Source organism: Bos grunniens, chromosome 3 (assembly GCF_055505025.1).
Source record: "Bos grunniens cultivar Pamir isolate PY7600 chromosome 3, Bosgru_T2T1.0, whole genome shotgun sequence".
Lineage (NCBI taxonomy): Eukaryota > Metazoa > Chordata > Mammalia > Artiodactyla > Bovidae > Bos > Bos grunniens.
The window spans coordinates 75,676,543-75,695,370 of NC_141167.1; the positions used below are offsets into that span (position 1 = coordinate 75,676,543).

The following is an 18,828-nucleotide window of genomic DNA, read 5'->3' on the forward strand; positions in this document are numbered from 1 at the left end:
ATGGTTCTATGAAGACCTACAAGACATTTTAGAACTAACATCCAAAAAAGATGTCCTTTTCACTGTAGAGGACTGGAATGCAAAAGTAGGAAGTCAAGAAATACCTGGAGTAAAAGGCAAATTTGGCCTTGGAATACAGAATGAAGCAGGGCAAACTATTCATGATTCTTGCATTTAGAAATACAAATTAAAATAACCAATAAAAAGAAAAGCACTCATAACAGAATTTTGTGTTTTTATACTTATAATTAATTTTATTTGGCAGTGGTTAGGTGATGAAATGTGTATACAATCACCAAAGAAAAACTCTTCTAGCAAATATGAAATACAAATGTGCACACCTTTATGAAAACTGTTCAAAATAATGTTTGACTGTGGCTCAGATCATGAACTCCTTATTGCCAATTCAGACTTAAATTGAAGAAAGTAGGGAAAACCACTAGGCCATTCAGGTATGACCTAAATCAAATCCCTTATGATTATGAAGTGAGAAATAGATTTAAGGGACCAGATCTGTTAGACAGAGTGCCTGATGAACTATGGACAGAGTTTCGTGACATTGTACAGGAGACAGGGATCAAGACCATCCCTGCCGGAGTCCAGCTCCAGGAAATCAGCCTGAAGGGGTGAATGGTGTCGGCAGACAATGATGTAGCCTCTGACTCGAGTTTCGGGACTACATGTTTATTTCAAGCTTCAGGTTTTCTTTATATGTTGACAAAAGCATTAGGTCAGAGGTTTGACATTTTTAGTTCCCCCACCCAGATTTATTATCCCCAGAAATCATTGTTGCCCTACAAGCAGAGTTCCTGCTTCAGGGATTCTCTCAGAATTGGCTTGACTATCTATTATCTACTTCCTCTTATGTGTCCTATACTTGTGATTACATTGTAACTCATGCTACATTCCTCAGTTTATTTCTTATCTTTCTAAATCCTGTTTGCCCCTAGCATCTTAAGATCACTATCTCCTAAAAAGGCTTCTAAGCTATTCTTAATTATTCCTAAACCCTAAGTTCAGCAAACTTCTTTTGCCATAAATATTCCCCTCACAAACAGGTCTCAGATAACAATCCTTCCCATGGCCTCAAGCTGCGGCCTACATGCTCATCCTGGAATATTCTTTGTAAAGATCCTTGAACCAATGTCAATGGTCACTTTACAGAATATTTTCTGGGCACAACTGCAGAAGACTTTGTGCTTTCTCATGCTTCTCTTAAGAACAATAAGCACCTTAACATTCTTTCCAGCCAACTCAACTGAAGAAAGGAAAGAACAAGTCAGAATCACAAGACCTAACTCCCTCATCCCAGGACCATGGGGTTACAGAGTTGGACACAACTTTACAACTGAACAACAACTTACACTAAGCTTGATGTGAAGTGAATTTTACCTGAATTTAGCTGGGATGTTTTAGAGTAGTCAGGCATATATTGCTAAAGCCATTAGAGGAAGGTATGCTGCTGCTAAGTCACTTCAGTCGTGTCCAACCCTGTGCGACCCCATAAATGGCAGCCCACCAGGCTCCCCCATCCCTGGGATTCTCCAGGCAAGAACACTGGAGTGTGTTGCCATTTCCTTCTCCAATGCATGAAAGTGAAAAGTGAAAGTGAAGTCGCTCAGTCGTGCCCAACTTTCTTCATTAATAAAAAAAAAATTACTACAGAAATGTTACTATTATATTAATAAATCTAGAAAAAGAAAATATTTATTCAGTATGATAAAAATGTTATTTCATAGATCTGAAAAGATGCCATGTATTATCACATTTACAACATACTAGAGATTCCAGACAATGAAACAGTGGAAGAAAAAAGTATATATATATATATGTGTGTGTGTGTGTGTGTGTGTATAATATACATACATACATACATACAACGTACAAATAGAGTTTTACTGTGACACAATCTTTGATTGGAAAAATTCAGTTTAAAATAAATAAGAACTAATCTATCAGCTATAGATATGAAATAAGTTGAAATTACTCAATAAGAAATTTAGAAGAACATAGTTGGGAGGGAAGATAATTAATTATGCTAAGCTTAGATATGATGAATGTATGTTATTTGGATGATAAATATGCTCATTAAACTACTAAGAATACAGAACTGGAGTTCAAAAGAAAGATGGTACTAGAAGAATCCTTAGTAATTAACTTGGCCAAAGTAAATTCTTAATAATTTTATCAAATAATTGAAACAAATCTAATAGAGAGAAAAAAATAGGTAATATCCAAGATAATGCTAGATCATGAAAGCTAAAAATACATACACATATATATAGATACATGCACACACATGCACAGTTACATACATACATATAAGAATATATCACATGCTGCCCAGAAGCCAAAGAGAATAAATCCAGAGAAAAATCCACTTCATTGCCAGTAAATTATTGTTGACTTTAAAATATACAGTGTTAGCTGAGAGGTAAAAACATGAGGCAGGTTATAAGAAGAATGTGCTGATGAGGAAAAAGTGGTAACGAGAGTAGACCATTTTTTAAAAGATATATCCGTTCATGGGTAAGTTTGATAAGTCATAAAAGATGAAAGTACTTCATCAATGGATGCCAGTCCTCAAAGCTGAAAACAAATCCTGTTACTGTCTCTCTTTGGAATTGTACATAGAATTTTTTGTTTACAAAGCAAGTTTGAATACTTTATTTCCTTCAAATTTTAAAACAACCTGAGTGATGGACAAGATAGCATTAACCTCCTCAATTCAGGTTCTAATAATTTCTCAATAATATAATAAATTCATAGGGTTTAAAATTCAAATGTACAAAATGATGATAAATGACTTCCTGCTGCTGCTGCTAAGTCGCTTCAGTCGTGTCTGACTCTGTGCGACCCCAGAGACGGCAGCCCACCAGGCTCCACCGTCCCTGGGATTCTCCAGGCAAGAACACTGGAGTGGGTTGCCATTTCCTTCTCCAATGCATGAAAGTGAAAAGTGAAAGTGGAGTTGCTCAGTCGTGCCGACTCCCAGCGACCCCATGGACTGCAGCCCACCAGGCTCCTCCGTCCATGGGATTTTCCAGGCAAGAGTACTGGAGTGGGGTGCCATTGCCTTCTCCAATGACTTCCTACACCTTCCCAAAGGCAATCTACACTACTGGATTATTACACATGTCCAGAGCACATATATTTTCAGGCATATATAAGCAGATCTGTTTATAAAAGTGGTAATAGCATACTTTTCCCTTTGAACAAATACTGACCAAGGTGAAGGACATTAATTGACTTCATCAAGGTTATCTGACTATAAAATTAGGAAGAGACAAAACTGTAGCTGAAATGTACATTTTCTGGCACTCAGTGCACTGACTACTACTATGTCACTATGTCTTGATGAGTTTCCTAGTAAGAGTAATGGGTATGCCCTACTTTATGCAACATATCCAGTAAGGTAGAAATTGAATGCAATTTTATAATTATTTATAAGATGAATTTAGATGTGTCTTAAATTAATTTTTGATTTATCTTCGATTTCAAGTAACACCTAATATATTACTTTGAGGTCTCAAAATCATTTCCTTACTTAATGAGATTTAGGTAAGAACTTGCATTCAAAATGAAAGACATTTAAAGAACTTTTCAGGATATATTTATTTGAAGCAAGTAATCACCCTTAAATCTATTTTGAACATTATTTTGAACAGTTTTCATAAAGGTGTGCACATTTGTATTTCATATTTGCTAGAAGAGTTTTTCTTTGGTGATTGTATACACATTTCATCACCTAACCACTGCCAAATAAAATTAATTATAAGTATAAAAACACAAAATATTGTTATGAGTGTTTTTCTTTTTACTGGTTATTTCATTTTGTATTTCTAAATGCAAGAATCATGAATAGTTTGCTAACCACTTTTCAAAACAGTTTTTATATGTACTTACAACAATGTATTGTGTAATTTATAATATTCCATTAATCTATTATTTTGTATCTGTCATGGAAAGGTAATAAAAGTTTTGAAAAAAAATAGCAATAAATTTAGGTGAAGAGCCAGAATATATCACTAAATATAATACAAAAGAATGGAAATATCTAAAGCTATATCTAAAGTAAAATGTATTGAGTTTTGATCATCTTTAAAAGAACAACACAATATTTATTTCACAAAACAATTAAAAATACAGAATTGTTGCTTTCTACCTTGCTGAATTGCTGTTTATATTGAAAAACGATTATAACGTTAACACTACTGACATTATGCATATAGTAAATAAAATAAAATTGTAAGAAATTTTGTCCCAAATTGTGTAATACAAATGTTTCAGAGTTCACATAACTTCCGCAAAAAAAAAAAAAAAAATGTGATTAAAGAAACCAAATCCTTCTATTAGCTGCACTGAACCCCTAAAGCAATTTAGGAATTTGTTTCTTACAGACAATTAATCACATGCAGGCGTGCCAGATGAGAACTATTGATTGCCCTTTTCCAGGCTAGTGGCATTCAGACAGTAGACAGACAAATGCCCTAAGCAAGGAGAAGCATCTTTCTGCTTCTGCCTGGTGTAGCTTTTAATTGTTCTTTCCTAAAGTGTGTGACATTTTGCTGTTAATCTTCAATACAGAGCTTACTCCTTTCTTTTAAAGCAATACATAAATGTTATGTTTTTCACTTACCTTTATACCAAGGTCCTTCATAAGCTCAATCTCAAAATTTACTACATCATATGGCAGCCGGAACTGAGGGATTTCAGAAGTACTAAAAAAAAGAGAGAGAAACGTTTGTGGAAAAGTCAGCAGTTTAAAAAATGCAACATGTGTTTCTGATCAGTATTAAAGGAATAAGTATTTCTTCTATGGGTATTTTCATAATGTATAAGATGCATGTGAGGAAATACACATTTTTATATGCATGACAAAATATGAATGTGTTATTACAGAAACAGTAGAAATTTATGAAAAAATAAAAACAATGAAAAACAAATACTAGAGAATTCATCAAAAGCAATTCCTATACATTTAAGTATATCACAATATTTAGTTGATCTATTTACTAGCAATTCCATAAATGTCTTAAGAGAAGAATATCTTAAAAAATAAAAAATTATTTGAAAGTATACAGTTTTTGATACGTACATCATACATACATATGTATTCAATAACTATATAGAAAAGTATATATATTTTCTATATAATTACAGAACATGTATGTATGAGTGTGTGATATGCTCACTAAAAACTGTACTTTTATATAGGAAAAAATATATTGCAAAGCAAAAGAGTTCCAGAAAAACATATACTTCTGCTTCACCGATTAAGCTAAAGTCTTTGACTGTGTTGGTCTCATAACAAACTGTGGAAAATTCTTAAAGAGATGGAAATACCAGACCACCTGACTTGCCTCCTGAGAAACCTGCATGCTGGTCAAGAAGTAACAGTTAGAAACAGATATGGAACAATGAACTGGTTCAAAATTGAGAAAGGGGTATGTCAAGGCTATATACTGCCACCCTGCTTATTTAACATATATACAGAGTACATCATGTGAAATGCTGGGCTGGATGAAGATCAAGCTGGGATCAAGATTGCCAGGAGAAATATCAATAACCTCAGATATGCAGATGACACCACCCTTATGGCAGAAAGCAAAAAAGAACCTGACAAAGAGTTCTCTTCATCGAAGAGCCTCTTGATGAAGATGAACGAAGAGAGTGAAAAAGCTGGCTTAAAAACAACTTTCAAAAAACTAAGATCATAGCATCTGGTCCTATCATTCATGGCAAATACATGGGAAACAATGGAAACAGTGACAGACTTTATTTTCTTGGGCTCCAAAATCATTGTAGACAGTGACTACATCCATGAAATTAAAAGACACTTGCTCCTTGGAAGATAAGCTATGACAAACCTAATTCAGTTCAGTTCAGTCGCTCAGTCATGTCTGACTCTTTGCGACCCCATGAATCGCAGCACACCAGGCCTCCCTGGCCATTACCAACTCTCAGAGCTCATTCAAACTCATGTCCACTGAGTTGGTGATGCCATCCAGCCATATCATCCTCTGTCATCTCCTTCTCCTCCTGCCCCCAATCCCTTGTAGCATCAGGATATTTTACAATGAGTCAACTCTTCGCATCAGGTGGCCAAAGTATTGGAGTTTCAGCTTCAGCATCAGTCCTTCCAATGAACACCTAGGACTGATCTCCTTTAGGATGGACTGGTTGGATCTCCTTGCAGTCCAAGGAACTCTCAAGAGTCTTCTCCAACACCACAGTTCAAAAGCATCAATTCTTCGGCACTCAGCTTTCTTCACAGTCCAACTCTCACATCCATACATGACCACTGGAAAAACCATAGCCTTGACTAGATGGATCTTTGTTGCAAAGTAATATCTCTGCTTTTTAATATGCTATCTAGGTTGGTCATAACTTTCCTTCGAAGGAGTAAGCGTCTTTTAATTTCATGGCTGCAGTCACCATCTGCAGCGACTTTGGAGCCCAGAAAAATAAAGTCAGTTTCCACTGTTTCCCCATCTATTTGCCATGAAGTGATGGGACCAGATGCCATGATCTTCGTTTTCTGAACGTTGAGCTTTAAGCCAACTTTTTCACTCTCCTCTTTCACCTTCGTCAAGAGGCTTTTTAGTTCCTCTTCACTTTCTGCCATAAGGGTGGTATCATCTGCATATCTGAGGTTATTGATATTTCTCCTGGCAATCTTGATTCCAGCTTGTTCTTTTCCAGCCCAGTGTTTCTCATGATGTACTCTGTGTATAAGTTAAATAAGCAGGGTGATAATATACAGCCTTGACATACTCCTTTTCCTATTTGGAACCAGTCTGTTGTTCCATGTCCAGTTCTAACTGTTGCTTCCTGACCTGAATACAGGTTTCTAAAGAGGCAGGTCAGGTGGTCTGGTATTCCCATCTCTTTCAGACTTTTCCACAGTTTATTGTGATCCACACAGTCAAAGGCTTTGGCATAGTCAATAAAGCAGAAATAGATGTTTTTCTGGAACTCTCGTGCTTTTTCCATGATCCAGCGGATGTTGGCAATTTGATCTCTGGTTCCTCTGCCTTTTCTAAAACAGCTTGAACATCTGGAAGTTCACAGTTCACATATTGCTGAAGCCTGGCTTGGAGAATTTTGAGCATTACTTTACTAGCATGTGAGATGAGTGCAACTGTGTGGTAGTTTGAGCATTCTTTGGCATTGCCTTTCTTTGGGATTGAAATGAAAACTGGTCTTTTCCAGTCCTGTGGCCACTGCTGAGTTTTCCAAATTTGCTGGCATATTGAGTGTAGCACTTTCACAGCATTATCTTTCAGCATTTGAAATAGCTCAACTGGAATTCCATCACCTCCACTAGCTTTGTTCATAGTGATGCTTTCTAAGGCCCACTTGACTTCACATTCCAGGATGTCTGGCTCTAGGTGAGTGATCACACCATCATGATTATCTGGGTTGTGAAGTTGTTTTTTGTATGGTTCTCCTGTGTATTCTTGCCACGTCTTCTTAATATCTTCTGCTTCTTTTAGGTCCATATCATTTCTGTCCTTTATCGAGCCCAGCTTTGCATAAAATGTTCCCTTGGTATCTCTAATTTTCTTGAAGAGATCTCTAGTCTTTCCCATTCTATTGTTTTCCTCTATTTCTTTGCATTGATCACTGAGGAAAGCTTTCTTATCTGCATTCAGATGCTTATATCTTTCCTTTTCTCCTTTGCTTTTCACTTCTCTTTGTTTCACAGCTATTTTTAAGGCCTCCTTAGACAGCCATTTTGCTTTTTTGAATTTCTTTTCCATGGGGATGATCTTGATCCATGTCTCCTGTACAATGTCACGAACCTCCATCCATAGTTCATCAGACACTCTGTCTATCAGATCTTGTCCCTTAAATCTATTTCTCACTCCCACACTATAATCATAAGGGATTTGATTTAGGTCATACCTGAATGGTCTAGTGGTTTTACCTACTTTCTTCAATTTAAGTCTGAATTGGCAATAAGGAGTTCATGATCTAAGCCACAGTCATCTCCCGGTCTCCTTTTTGCTGACTGTATAGAGCTTCTCCATTTTGGCTGCAAAAAATACAATCAATCTGATTTTGGTGTTGACCATCTGGTGATGTCCATGTGTATAATCTTCTCTTGTGTTGTTGGAAGAGACAGCATATTAAAAAGCAGAGCCATCACTTTAATGGCAAAGGTCTGTATAGTCAATGCTGGCTTTTCCAGTAATCATGTACGGATCTGAGAATTGGACTGTAAAGAAGGCTGAGCACCAAAGAGTTGATGCTTTTGAACTGTGGTGTTAGAGAAGACTCTTAAGAGTCCCTTGGACAGTAAGGAGATCCAGCCAGTCGATCCTAAAGGAAATCAACCCTAAATATTCATTGAAAGGACTGATGCTGAAGCTGAAGCACCACTTTAGCTGCCTGATAAGAAGATTATACTCACTGGAAAAGACCTTGATTCTGGGAAAGACAGAGAACAGGAGGAGAAGGAGTGACAGAGGATGAGATGGTTGGATGGAATTATTGACTCAATAGACACGAGTTTGAGCAATCTCCAGGAGATAGTGAAGGACAAGGAAGCCTAGCATGCTGAAGTCCATGGGGTTGCAAAGAGCCGGACATGGCTGAGTGACTTACCAACTCACTACCAGAACATATGCTCCCATGAGAACAGGCACTTTGCTTTATTTACCGTTGTAACTCGATGGGCTAAGGTAATGACCAGCACATAGTAGGAGATAAATAAATAAAAAATGAAGGAAGGAATGAAAGAAGGAAGGAAGGAAAATCGGGAGAGAGGGAGCTTACCCTCAAGACTGCACACTGAGAAAGGTGATATGAGGACAGAAGATGGAATTTAATTAGAATAGTTACATCTCAAGTTTGTTGTATTTATAAAGACAACCTTTTATTCTATATGTTCTCTTTTAACAAGAAAGTTTCAAAAGAAACTTTCCTTGTGGCCACAAATCTTTTAGTACAGTCAGTCAGTGGAGTGCTCAGATATCCTGAAAAAAAAAAAAATTATTCTTGTATGTTCATGTTTCTTTCATCTAAATGGAATTAATTAAAAACAACCTCCTTCCCTTCTTTTTAAAACACAATTCTCATACTTTGAAAAAACTTTGCTTTAGTTTATTATGATACAGGTACCACATTTTAAATTTGTGTTACATCACACATGTTCTCAAAATACTTTCTGTGAATAAAACTATTTCACCTAAACCCTATTTCTTTATTGTTAGTCGACATGAAATGCAATAGACATAGTGAAAACATAACATCTAAATTAGCTAAGGCAAAGGACGTTATTATTCTAATTACACTATTTAACAAAAAGTCATAATTCATATATATTAATTTTATAATAGAAAACAATCAGAAAGTATACATATATATACATATACATGTATACATTTGTATGTAATACCACATTCATATAACTTTGTTATCATAATATCAAGTCCTTTAAACTTTTAAAACTCACATACTGGTGGGGGAGAAGCCACAATTCAAGGAAAGCAAAACTGATTATTTTACAAATTTGTTGACACTATTGTGACACCATACAATAGGGATTAAGTCCTGGATAATTTTTACCCAACTTAGTGATATTTTACAAACTGGTTGTGATACTTGTGCACCAGGTTTAGAAGATTCTGTTTGCATGCAAAGGAAAAGGAAAGATAAAACTTGACATCACCTCTTTAAGCAATTGATTTCAAATACAAAGCTAATTTAATCTTTTTTAGCCACTTTGAAGATACAAGAGAATGAGAGGTATCTTTAAGTGAGAAAATAAATTAGTAGAAAAGTATTGCAGTGTGATTCTGGCTAAATTCCAGTGTCAGTTTTTATAATCTTGCAGCAGTGACACATGCTGCTACCATGGCACGATCCAAAGGAGACTGATTAAACACTTCATATTGTCCCTGGACTGCAAGGAGATCAAACCCATCAACCCTAAAGAAAATCAGTTCTGAATATTCATTGGAAGGACTGATGCTGAAGCTGAAGCTCCAATATTTTGGCCACCTGATATGCAGAACTGATTACTGGAAAAGACCTTAACACTCAGAAAGATGGAAGAAAGGAGGAGAAGGGGACAATAGAGGATGAGATGGTTGGATGGCATCCCTGACTTGATGGACATGAGTTTGAGCAAGCTCCAGGAGATGGTGATGGACAGGGAAGACTGGTGTGATGCAGTCCATGGGGTTGCAAAGAGTCGGATACAGTCCATACAACAGTCCAGTTGCAAACAGTGGGACATGACTGAACTGAACTGGCCTGATTGTCCCTGGAGACTGGGAAGATTCAAAGGCAAAGGAAACAAAATAAATCATAAAAGATTTTTTTTTTAAACATGCTTGGTCATTACCCAGGGGAATCTGTCCCACTGAATATGTTTAGGAAATACATAGAAACACAAGTTTCATGTCAATTTATATGATTTAGAAGTGCATATCCTGCATAAAAAATAGAGATGCTTACTTCACTCTGTATAATAGGCTCCAGTTTCATCCATCTCATTAGAACTGATTCCAATGAATTCTTTTTAATGGCTGAGTAATACTCCATTGTGTATATGTACCACAGCTTTCTTATCCATTCATCTGCTGATGGACATCTAGGTTGCTTCCATGTCCTGGCTATTATAAACAGTGCTGCGATGAACATTGGGGTACACGTGTCTCTTTCCCTTCTGGTTTCCTCTGTGTGTATGCCCAGCAGTGGGATTGCTGGATCATAAGGCAGTTCTACTTCCAGTTTTTTAAGGAATCTCCACACTGTTCTCCATAGTGGCTGTACTAGTTTGCATTCCCACCAACAGTGTAAGAGGGTTCCCTTTTCTCCATACCCTCTCCAGCATTTATTGCTTGTGGACTTTTGGATCGCAGAGTGAAGTAAGCCAGAAAGAAAAACACCAATATAGTATACTAACACATATATATGGAATTTAGAAAGGTGGTAACAATAACCCTGTATATGAGACAGCAAAAGAGACACTGATGTATAGAACAGTCTTATGGACTCTGTGGGAGAGGGAGAGGGTGGGAAGATTTGGGAGAATGGCATTGAAACATGTATACTATCATGTATGAAACGAGTTGCCAGTCCAGGTTCGATGCACTATACTGGATGCTTGGAGCTGGTGCACTGGGACGACCCAGAGGGATGGTATGGGGAGGGAGGAGGGAGGAGGGTTCAGGATGGGGAACACATGTATACCTGTGGCGGATTCATTTCGATATTTGGCAAAACCAATACAATACTGTAAAGTTTAAAAATAAATTAAAATTAAAAAAAAATAGAGATGCTAACTACCACAAAAACCTTCTACCAAAATTGTCAACACAATAATTCACAAACAGGGATTGTTCCTTTTAAAGCTTCTTGTGCAAATGCAATTAAAGTGTAGAAAGATTATTTCTAGTCTATACAGCTACCCAATAATTAAGTTCATATTTTTTAAACTAGCTCACATATTCATTGACGTGTATATTTGAAAAAAAAGTACAGTGTGTGTGTATATATATATATATGTTGCTAATAGATTATGTTTTTCCTAATTAATGAAGCTGTGGTAAAATGCCATTAAAAATAAAAGCCTAAATAATTCCAGCAAAATAATATGTTAGGTATTTTACTCTCCAGGAGAAAAATTTACAAAGTATGTGTGATACCTTAAAACTCAACGTAGTGAAACATCAATACAGAAAAATAATTGCTTCTGGGCTATCAGGATATTTATTCTTCAGTTTAAGCTTCATATCCTCTCTAAAGCATCTTCATACTATGTGATATTTTTGCTTGATGATTTAGTCTAATAGTTTTATATTAATAATAGCTTACTTGTAGTTTAGCATATTGTCATTATACCAATGTTGATATTTATATATCTATTAATACATATTTAAAGGTGCCATAAAATGTAAAAACAACATAAATTTTAGTCACAACTTGATTTAATTTTTTCTCTGATTATTAAATATGACAAATCTGTTGCTTAAAAAATAGTTCAGTAGCCATCAAAATTTAAATGCTAAGTAAAGCAACAGATATGCCAACTGGATATATTTTTATAATCAATGAGTTTCTTTTGCAAAAACACACTTAGGGAAAAAGAAAAATAAACTGAGTAATACTATCAAATTATCATGCAAATTCTTGCTCATTTTTACATCAAATGTTTTAAGGAATATCCAGTCCCTGCTTAAAATAAATTTAATTTTTTATGATCCTAAATAAAATACATGTTACTATAAAGTTCTATTTATTTTATAATGTTTAGGATTATTTTCCATTATAGGACATTACACAATATTGAAATAAGTTCCCCATGGTACACAGTAAATCATTGTTGCTTATCTATTTTAGGTAGAGTAGTTTGTATCTACTAACCCCAAGCTCCTAATTCATTTCTCTCACCCTCCTTTTCCCCTCTGGTAACCATAAGTTTGTTTTCTATGTGAGTCTTGGTTTGTAAATAAGTTTATTTGAATTATTTTTAGGTTTCCATACAAGTGATATCATGTAATATTTGTCTCTTTTCGTCTGACTTACTTCACTTAGTGCGATAATCTTTAGGTGCAACCAAGTGACTGTGAATGCCAATATTTCATTCTTTTTATGGCTGAGTAATATTACATTGTATGTATATTTACTGCACCTCCTTTATCCATTCATCTGTCAATGAACACTTAGGTTGCTTCCATATCTTGGCTACTGTAAAGAGTGCTGCTAGGAACACTAAGATGCATACATTTTTGTCCTATTAGAGTTTTCATATTTTGTGGATATCTGTCCAGGGATGGAACTGAAGGATCATATGGTAGCTCTATTTTTAGTTTTCTAAGAAACCTCTATACTATTTTCCATAGTGGCGCCACCAAATTACATTCCAACCAAGAGTGCAGACCAGTTCTCTTTTCTTTACTACTTCTCCAGCATTTGTTATTTGTAAACTTTTGAAGGATGACCATTCTGACCAGAGTGAGGTTTGTCATTGTCGTTGTCATTGTTGTTTTGATTTGCATTTCTCTAATGATTATGTGAGGAACCAGAGATCAAATTGCCAACGTCTGCTGCATCATCAAAAAAGCAAGAGATTTCCAGAAAAACATCTATTTCTGCTTTATTGACTATGCCGAAGCCTTTGACTGTGTGGATCACAATAAACTGTGGAAAAGTCTGAAAGAGATGGGAAAACCAGACCACCTGATCTGCCTCTTGAGAAACCTATATGCAGGTCAGGAAGCAACAGTTAGAACTGGACATGGAACAATAGACTGGTTCCAAACAGGAAAAGGAGTACATCAAGGCTGTATATTGTCACCCTGGTTATTTAATTTATATGCAGAGTACCTCATGAGAAAGGATGGGCTGGAAGAAGCACAAGCTGGAATCAAGATTGCCGGGAGAAATATCAATAACCTCAGATATGCAGATGACACCACCCTTATGGCAGAAAATGAAGAGGAACTAAAAAGCCTCTTGATGAAGGCAAAAGAGGAGAGTGAAAAAGTTGCCTTAAAGCTCAACATTCAAAACGAAGATCATGGCATCCGGTCCCATCACTTCATGGCAAATAGATGGGGAAACAGTGGAAACAGTGTCAGACTTCATTTTTTTGGGCTCCAAAATCACTGCAGATGGTGACTGCAGCCATGAAATTAAAAGAGGCTTACTCCTTGGAAGAAAAGTTGTGACCAATCTATATAGCATATTGAAAAGTAGAGACATTACTTTGCCAACAAAGGTCCATCTAGTCAAGGCTATGGTTTTCCAGTGGTCATGTATGGATGTGAGAGTTGGACTGTGAAGAAAGCTGAGTGCCAAAAAATTGATGCTTTTGAACTGTGGTGTTGGAGAAGACTCCTGAGAGTCCTTTGGAATGCAAGGAGATCCAACCAGTCCATTCTAAAGGAGGTCAGTCCTGGGTGTTCTTTGGAAGGAATGATGCTGAAGCTCAAACTCCAATACTTTGGCCACCTCATGAGAAGAGATGACTCACTGGAAAAGATTCTGATGCTGGGAGGGATTAGGGGCAGGAGGAAAAGGCGACGACAGAGGATGAGATGGCTGGATGGCATCACCGACTCAATGGACGTGAGTTTGAGTGAACTCTGGGAGTTGGTGATGGACAGGGAGGCCTGGTGTGCTGCGATTCATGGGGTCGCAAAGAGTGGGACATGACTGAGCAACTGAACTGAACTGAACTGAACTGAATGATTATTAATGTTGAGCATCTTTACATGTGCCTGTTGGCTTTCTGTATGTCTTTCTTAGAGGAATGTTTACTTAGTTCTTCTGCCCATTTTTTGATTGGGTTATTTATTTTATTTTAATTTGACACTGAGTTGTACGAGCTGTTTTGGAAATTAAATTTTGTTGGTCATATTGTTTGCAAATAGTTTCTCCCATTCCACAGATTGTATTTTTGTTTTGTGGAATATTTCCTTTGCTATGCAAATGCTTTCAAGCTTGATTAGGTTATATTTACTTATTTTTGTTGTTATTGTTGTTATTTATTTTACCTTGGGAGATTGATCTAAGAAAATATTTGTAAGATTTATACCAGATAGAGAATGCTTTGCTTATGTTTTCTTGTAGGAGTTTCATGGTGTCATATCTTTTATTTATGTCTTTAAGCACTTTTGAGTTTACTTTTATATATATGGCTTGAGGAAGTGTTCTAAGTTTAATGACTTACATAGAGTTGTCCAACTTGCCCAACATCACTCATTGAAAAGACTGCCTTTTTTCCACTATTTATTCTACAGAATCCATTTATCTTAAATAAAGTAAACTCCATCCATTGTCCAAGCCTGATATGAATATCTGAAAATCACTTATACACAGTGGATATTTTCCATACTTGTGTGTGGAACTTCAAGGGAATAAATGTTTATGTGATGAATCCTGGTTTACAACAATGATGTTGTTTAATAGCAAATCATAATATGGTACTTATGAGATAAAACACTGCATAAATGTACATTAAAATGGAACATTCTTAGTAGTCTCTAACTTAATTGTAATCAAATGCAAGACTTAAGAGATTGGAGAATGAAAATACATGACCAAGACAACACATCTACATACACACTGAAATGAATCATCCAATATTCTGTGGAGGTAGGTTTCCCCATCTCTAATTTGCAAAACTCACATACATCTCCATTAAAGGAAAGATTGACAGGGATGAAATAAGCTTTCATATGATTGTTTCCTCTATTCATAAAATATTTTGCTGTGATTTTTCTTAAATTCACAGAACTAGACAGAGAAATTTTAAAATAAATATTACTTAAAGCCAACTGCAAATTTAAAGTGAATAATGAAATCAAAATTTGAGCATTTGGAAAAAGAACAGTTAAAATACCATCTGTGAACCTGAAGTTCCTATTTGATTACAAACCAACAATATTCATAATTGTTTTACCCCATTATTTTTAACACTATGAACATGAAATAAATGTAGGAATTACCTTAAACCACCAACGTATTCGTGTTTTTCAAATATGGTGATGTCATTGTAGCCTAATCGAGCCAAGAACGAAGCACAACTTATACTTGCAGGCCCAGCACCCAAAAGAGCAATCTTTGCAGAATAGGCTTCAGGCATTTTTTCTGGGGGAGGCAGAGAAGGATTCCTGATTTGTGGGATATTCATTGCTTTGAATACCTATGGAGAAATCAATTGGCATGGTTAAAATTTTTAAGATAGCTTTTACATCCTCAAATGTATTTTTAATTTTTAAAATTCACTTATGCTTTTAATAGAAATAAACATATTTTAAGTACTAACATAGGATATTTAGAAGTCATATTGGGTCCAGTCGATGACAATTTATGCTTGACTAACTCTTTCTCAATCTTTGAAATTTCTGCCTAAGGTCACACTTCTTCTAGGAAGCATTCCTGACTCACTTTTCCTACTCCACTCTCTGGGCCAACTTAAGCGTTCCTCCTCTGAGCTCCTGAATCACATTTTGCTTGCTACTAAGAAAATCATTTACCATGTGTGTCATGTGTCCATATTAGTCAGCAGAACATTAGTTCTTGAGTCAGAGAATAGGTCAGATATAAAAATGCACACATATAACTTAACTGTTTTAAATATTTTAGACATATGTTACCATGTATAACCAGCAGTGAGCACTATCCTGGCACGTAGACATTCAGTAAATAATTTATGGCATCTGTTTCTGATTGTGACAGACTAGTTTTTGAAGGATAACTTTTCAAAAATATGTTGGAAGCACTGGATAGCCTCTGAAGTAACTCTGACTACAGGAGCCATGATCACAAGTAAAAAGAGAACATCAGAGAAGTGAGATGATAGAATAGGAGTTACTTTTATCCTGAGGGAATCGGTGCCTTCTTAGCAAAATGAGGAATCTTGTAGATAGAAGACCAAGGCTCAGAAGAAAGAGCAAGAGAGATCTTAGGTAATCTTCTAGGACTAGAGCAACACAGGGTTTGGGGAATGTAAGAGGCTAGAAACCTGAAGCAGAAGAAAGTATGCTGCTGCTACTGCTGCTAAGTCGCTTCAGTCATGTCTGACTCTGTGCGACCCCACAGACGGCAGCCCACAGGCTCCGCAGTCCTTGAGATTCTCCAGGCAAGAACACTGGAGTGGGTTGCCATTTCCTTCTCCAATGCATGAAAGTGAAAAGTGAAAGTGAAGTCGCTTAGTCGTGTCCGACCCTCAGCAACCCCATGGACTGCAGCCTACCAGGCTCCTCTGTCCATGAGATTCTCCAGGCAAGAGTACTGGAGTGGGGTGCCATTGCCTTCTCCGAGAAGAAAGTATAGAAAAGCTTAATTCTTATACTTCATAAGAAAAAGACTAAGAAAATAAACAACAATTAAAAAGAAAAGTCTCTATAAAGCAGAAGGGGGACTTCCCAGGTGGCTCAGTGGTAAAGAATCCGCCTGCCAGTGCAGAATGCCCTGGAGACATAGGTTCGATCCCTGGGTCGGGAAGATCCCAAGGAGGGCAAGGCAATCCACCCCAGTATCTTTGCCTGGAGAATCCAATGGACAGAGGAACCTGCAGGGCTACAGTCCACAGGGTCACAAAGAGTCAGACACGACTAAAGCAACTTGGCATGCATGCAAAGCAGAAGGGAGCCTTCTGCACTCTGATGGACCAAATGAAACAACTAGAGTACAGGAGTAGCTAAAGAAGAGAAAGTCCTAGACAACATCTTAGCAGACAGCTGAAACTTATGGAGGGTTATACTCTGCAAGTGGAGCAGACCAGAGGTAGACATGCAACCCAGCCTGAGTCAGCTCAGCTCCTGATTTAGATAAGGGTGATATGGTCTCACTCCTGTCTACCTACCAAATGAAATGGTGAACCTTCTGTGGTAAATAAGTCAACCACAATGTCTACAAATTTTCATATACAAGGCCTGGCTTCTGATCAAAAATCCCAGGTCTGTCATTAACTAAGAACTGCCAATAACTCAGAAAATATAGATATGAATACATAATTCAGTACATGTTGTTATCACAAATGGACTTTATACAGAAAAACTACAATGAACATGTTCAAAAAATTTATAAGAATGTGACTTCACCAGGAAACTTAAATTTGGTTAAAAAAGAGAAATTTTTAAAAAGAAGAAATTCAAAATTAAAATCAAAACCAAAATAAATGTTCTTAACAGTAATTTGACAGGTGAGCAAAAATGGACTCATAAATGGAAGATGGGTCAGAATTTTTTTATTTTTCCACTTATTATTGCACCTGATTGCTCCCCTTCCCTTAGTTTGATAGCAGTATCAATGATGAAGTGAGTATCTAAATAAAACTTTGTAAACTTCCTCTCAGAGGGCAATATATTTAGAGGTCTGGCTTTAAAAGTACACTCTTGAGGTTGACTCTTGACCTCTATCATTCTCATGGTAAAGTACTTGAATAAAGACTTTAAAATCTCCATGCATGAGTCTCCTCAAACTGTAAACTGGGATCAGTAATAGCCATCTCTTAAGGCTGCTATACCATTTCTGTCCTTTATCAAGCCCATCTTTGCATGAAATGTTCCCTTGGTATCTCTAATTTTCTTGAAGACATGTCTAGTCTTTCCCATTCTGTTGTTTTCCTCTATTTCTTTGCATTGGTCGCTGAGGAAGGCTTTCTTATCTCTTCTTGCTATTCTCTGGAACTCTGCATTCAGATGCTTATATCTTTCCTTTTCTCCTTTACTATTCTCTTCTCTTCTTTTCACAACTATTTGTAAGGCCTCCCTAGACATCCATTTTGCTTTTTTGCATTTCTTTTCCATAGGGATGGTCTTGATCCCTGTCTCCTATACAATGTAACGAACCTCTGTCCTTAGTTCATCAGGCACTCTATCAGATTTAGTCCCTTAAATCTATTTCTCACTTCCACTATATAATCATAAGGGATTTGATTTAAGTCATACCTGAATGATCTAGTTGTTTTCCCTACTTTCTTCAATTTCAGTCTGAATTTGTCAATAAGGAGCTCATGATCTGAGCCACAGTCAGCTCCTGATCTTGTTTTTGTTGACTGTATAGAGCTCCTCCCTCTTTGGCTGCAAAGAATATAATCAATCTGATTTTGGTGTTGACCATCTGGTGATGTCCATGTGTAGAGTCTTCTCTTGTGTTGTTGGAAGAGGGTGTTTGTTATGATCAGTGCGTTCTCTTGGCAAAACTCTAATAGCCTTTGCCTGCTTCATTCTGTATTCCAAGGCCAAATTTGCCTGTTACTCCAGGTGTTTCTTGACTTCCTACTTTTGCATTTTGGTCCCCTATAATGAAAAGGACATCTTTTTTGGGTGCTAGTTCTAAAAGGTCTTGTAGGTCTTC

The 18,828-nt window shown here is 36.6% G+C and overlaps 1 protein-coding gene across 1 annotated transcript in view; it reads right to left on the bottom strand.

Annotated features, from left to right (window-relative positions):
• The window catches only part of DPYD (dihydropyrimidine dehydrogenase), a 927,694-nt gene that overhangs the window by 656,318 nt on the left and 252,548 nt on the right, over window positions 1-18,828 (bottom strand). Inside the window, exons 6-7 of the mRNA XM_086391370.1 lie at window positions 15,471-15,667; window positions 4,640-4,721 (exon numbers count right to left, since the gene is read on the bottom strand). Coding sequence (XP_086247496.1) covers window positions 4,640-4,721; window positions 15,471-15,667 — 279 coding nt within the window. The remainder of the gene's footprint in view (window positions 1-4,639; window positions 4,722-15,470; window positions 15,668-18,828) is intronic.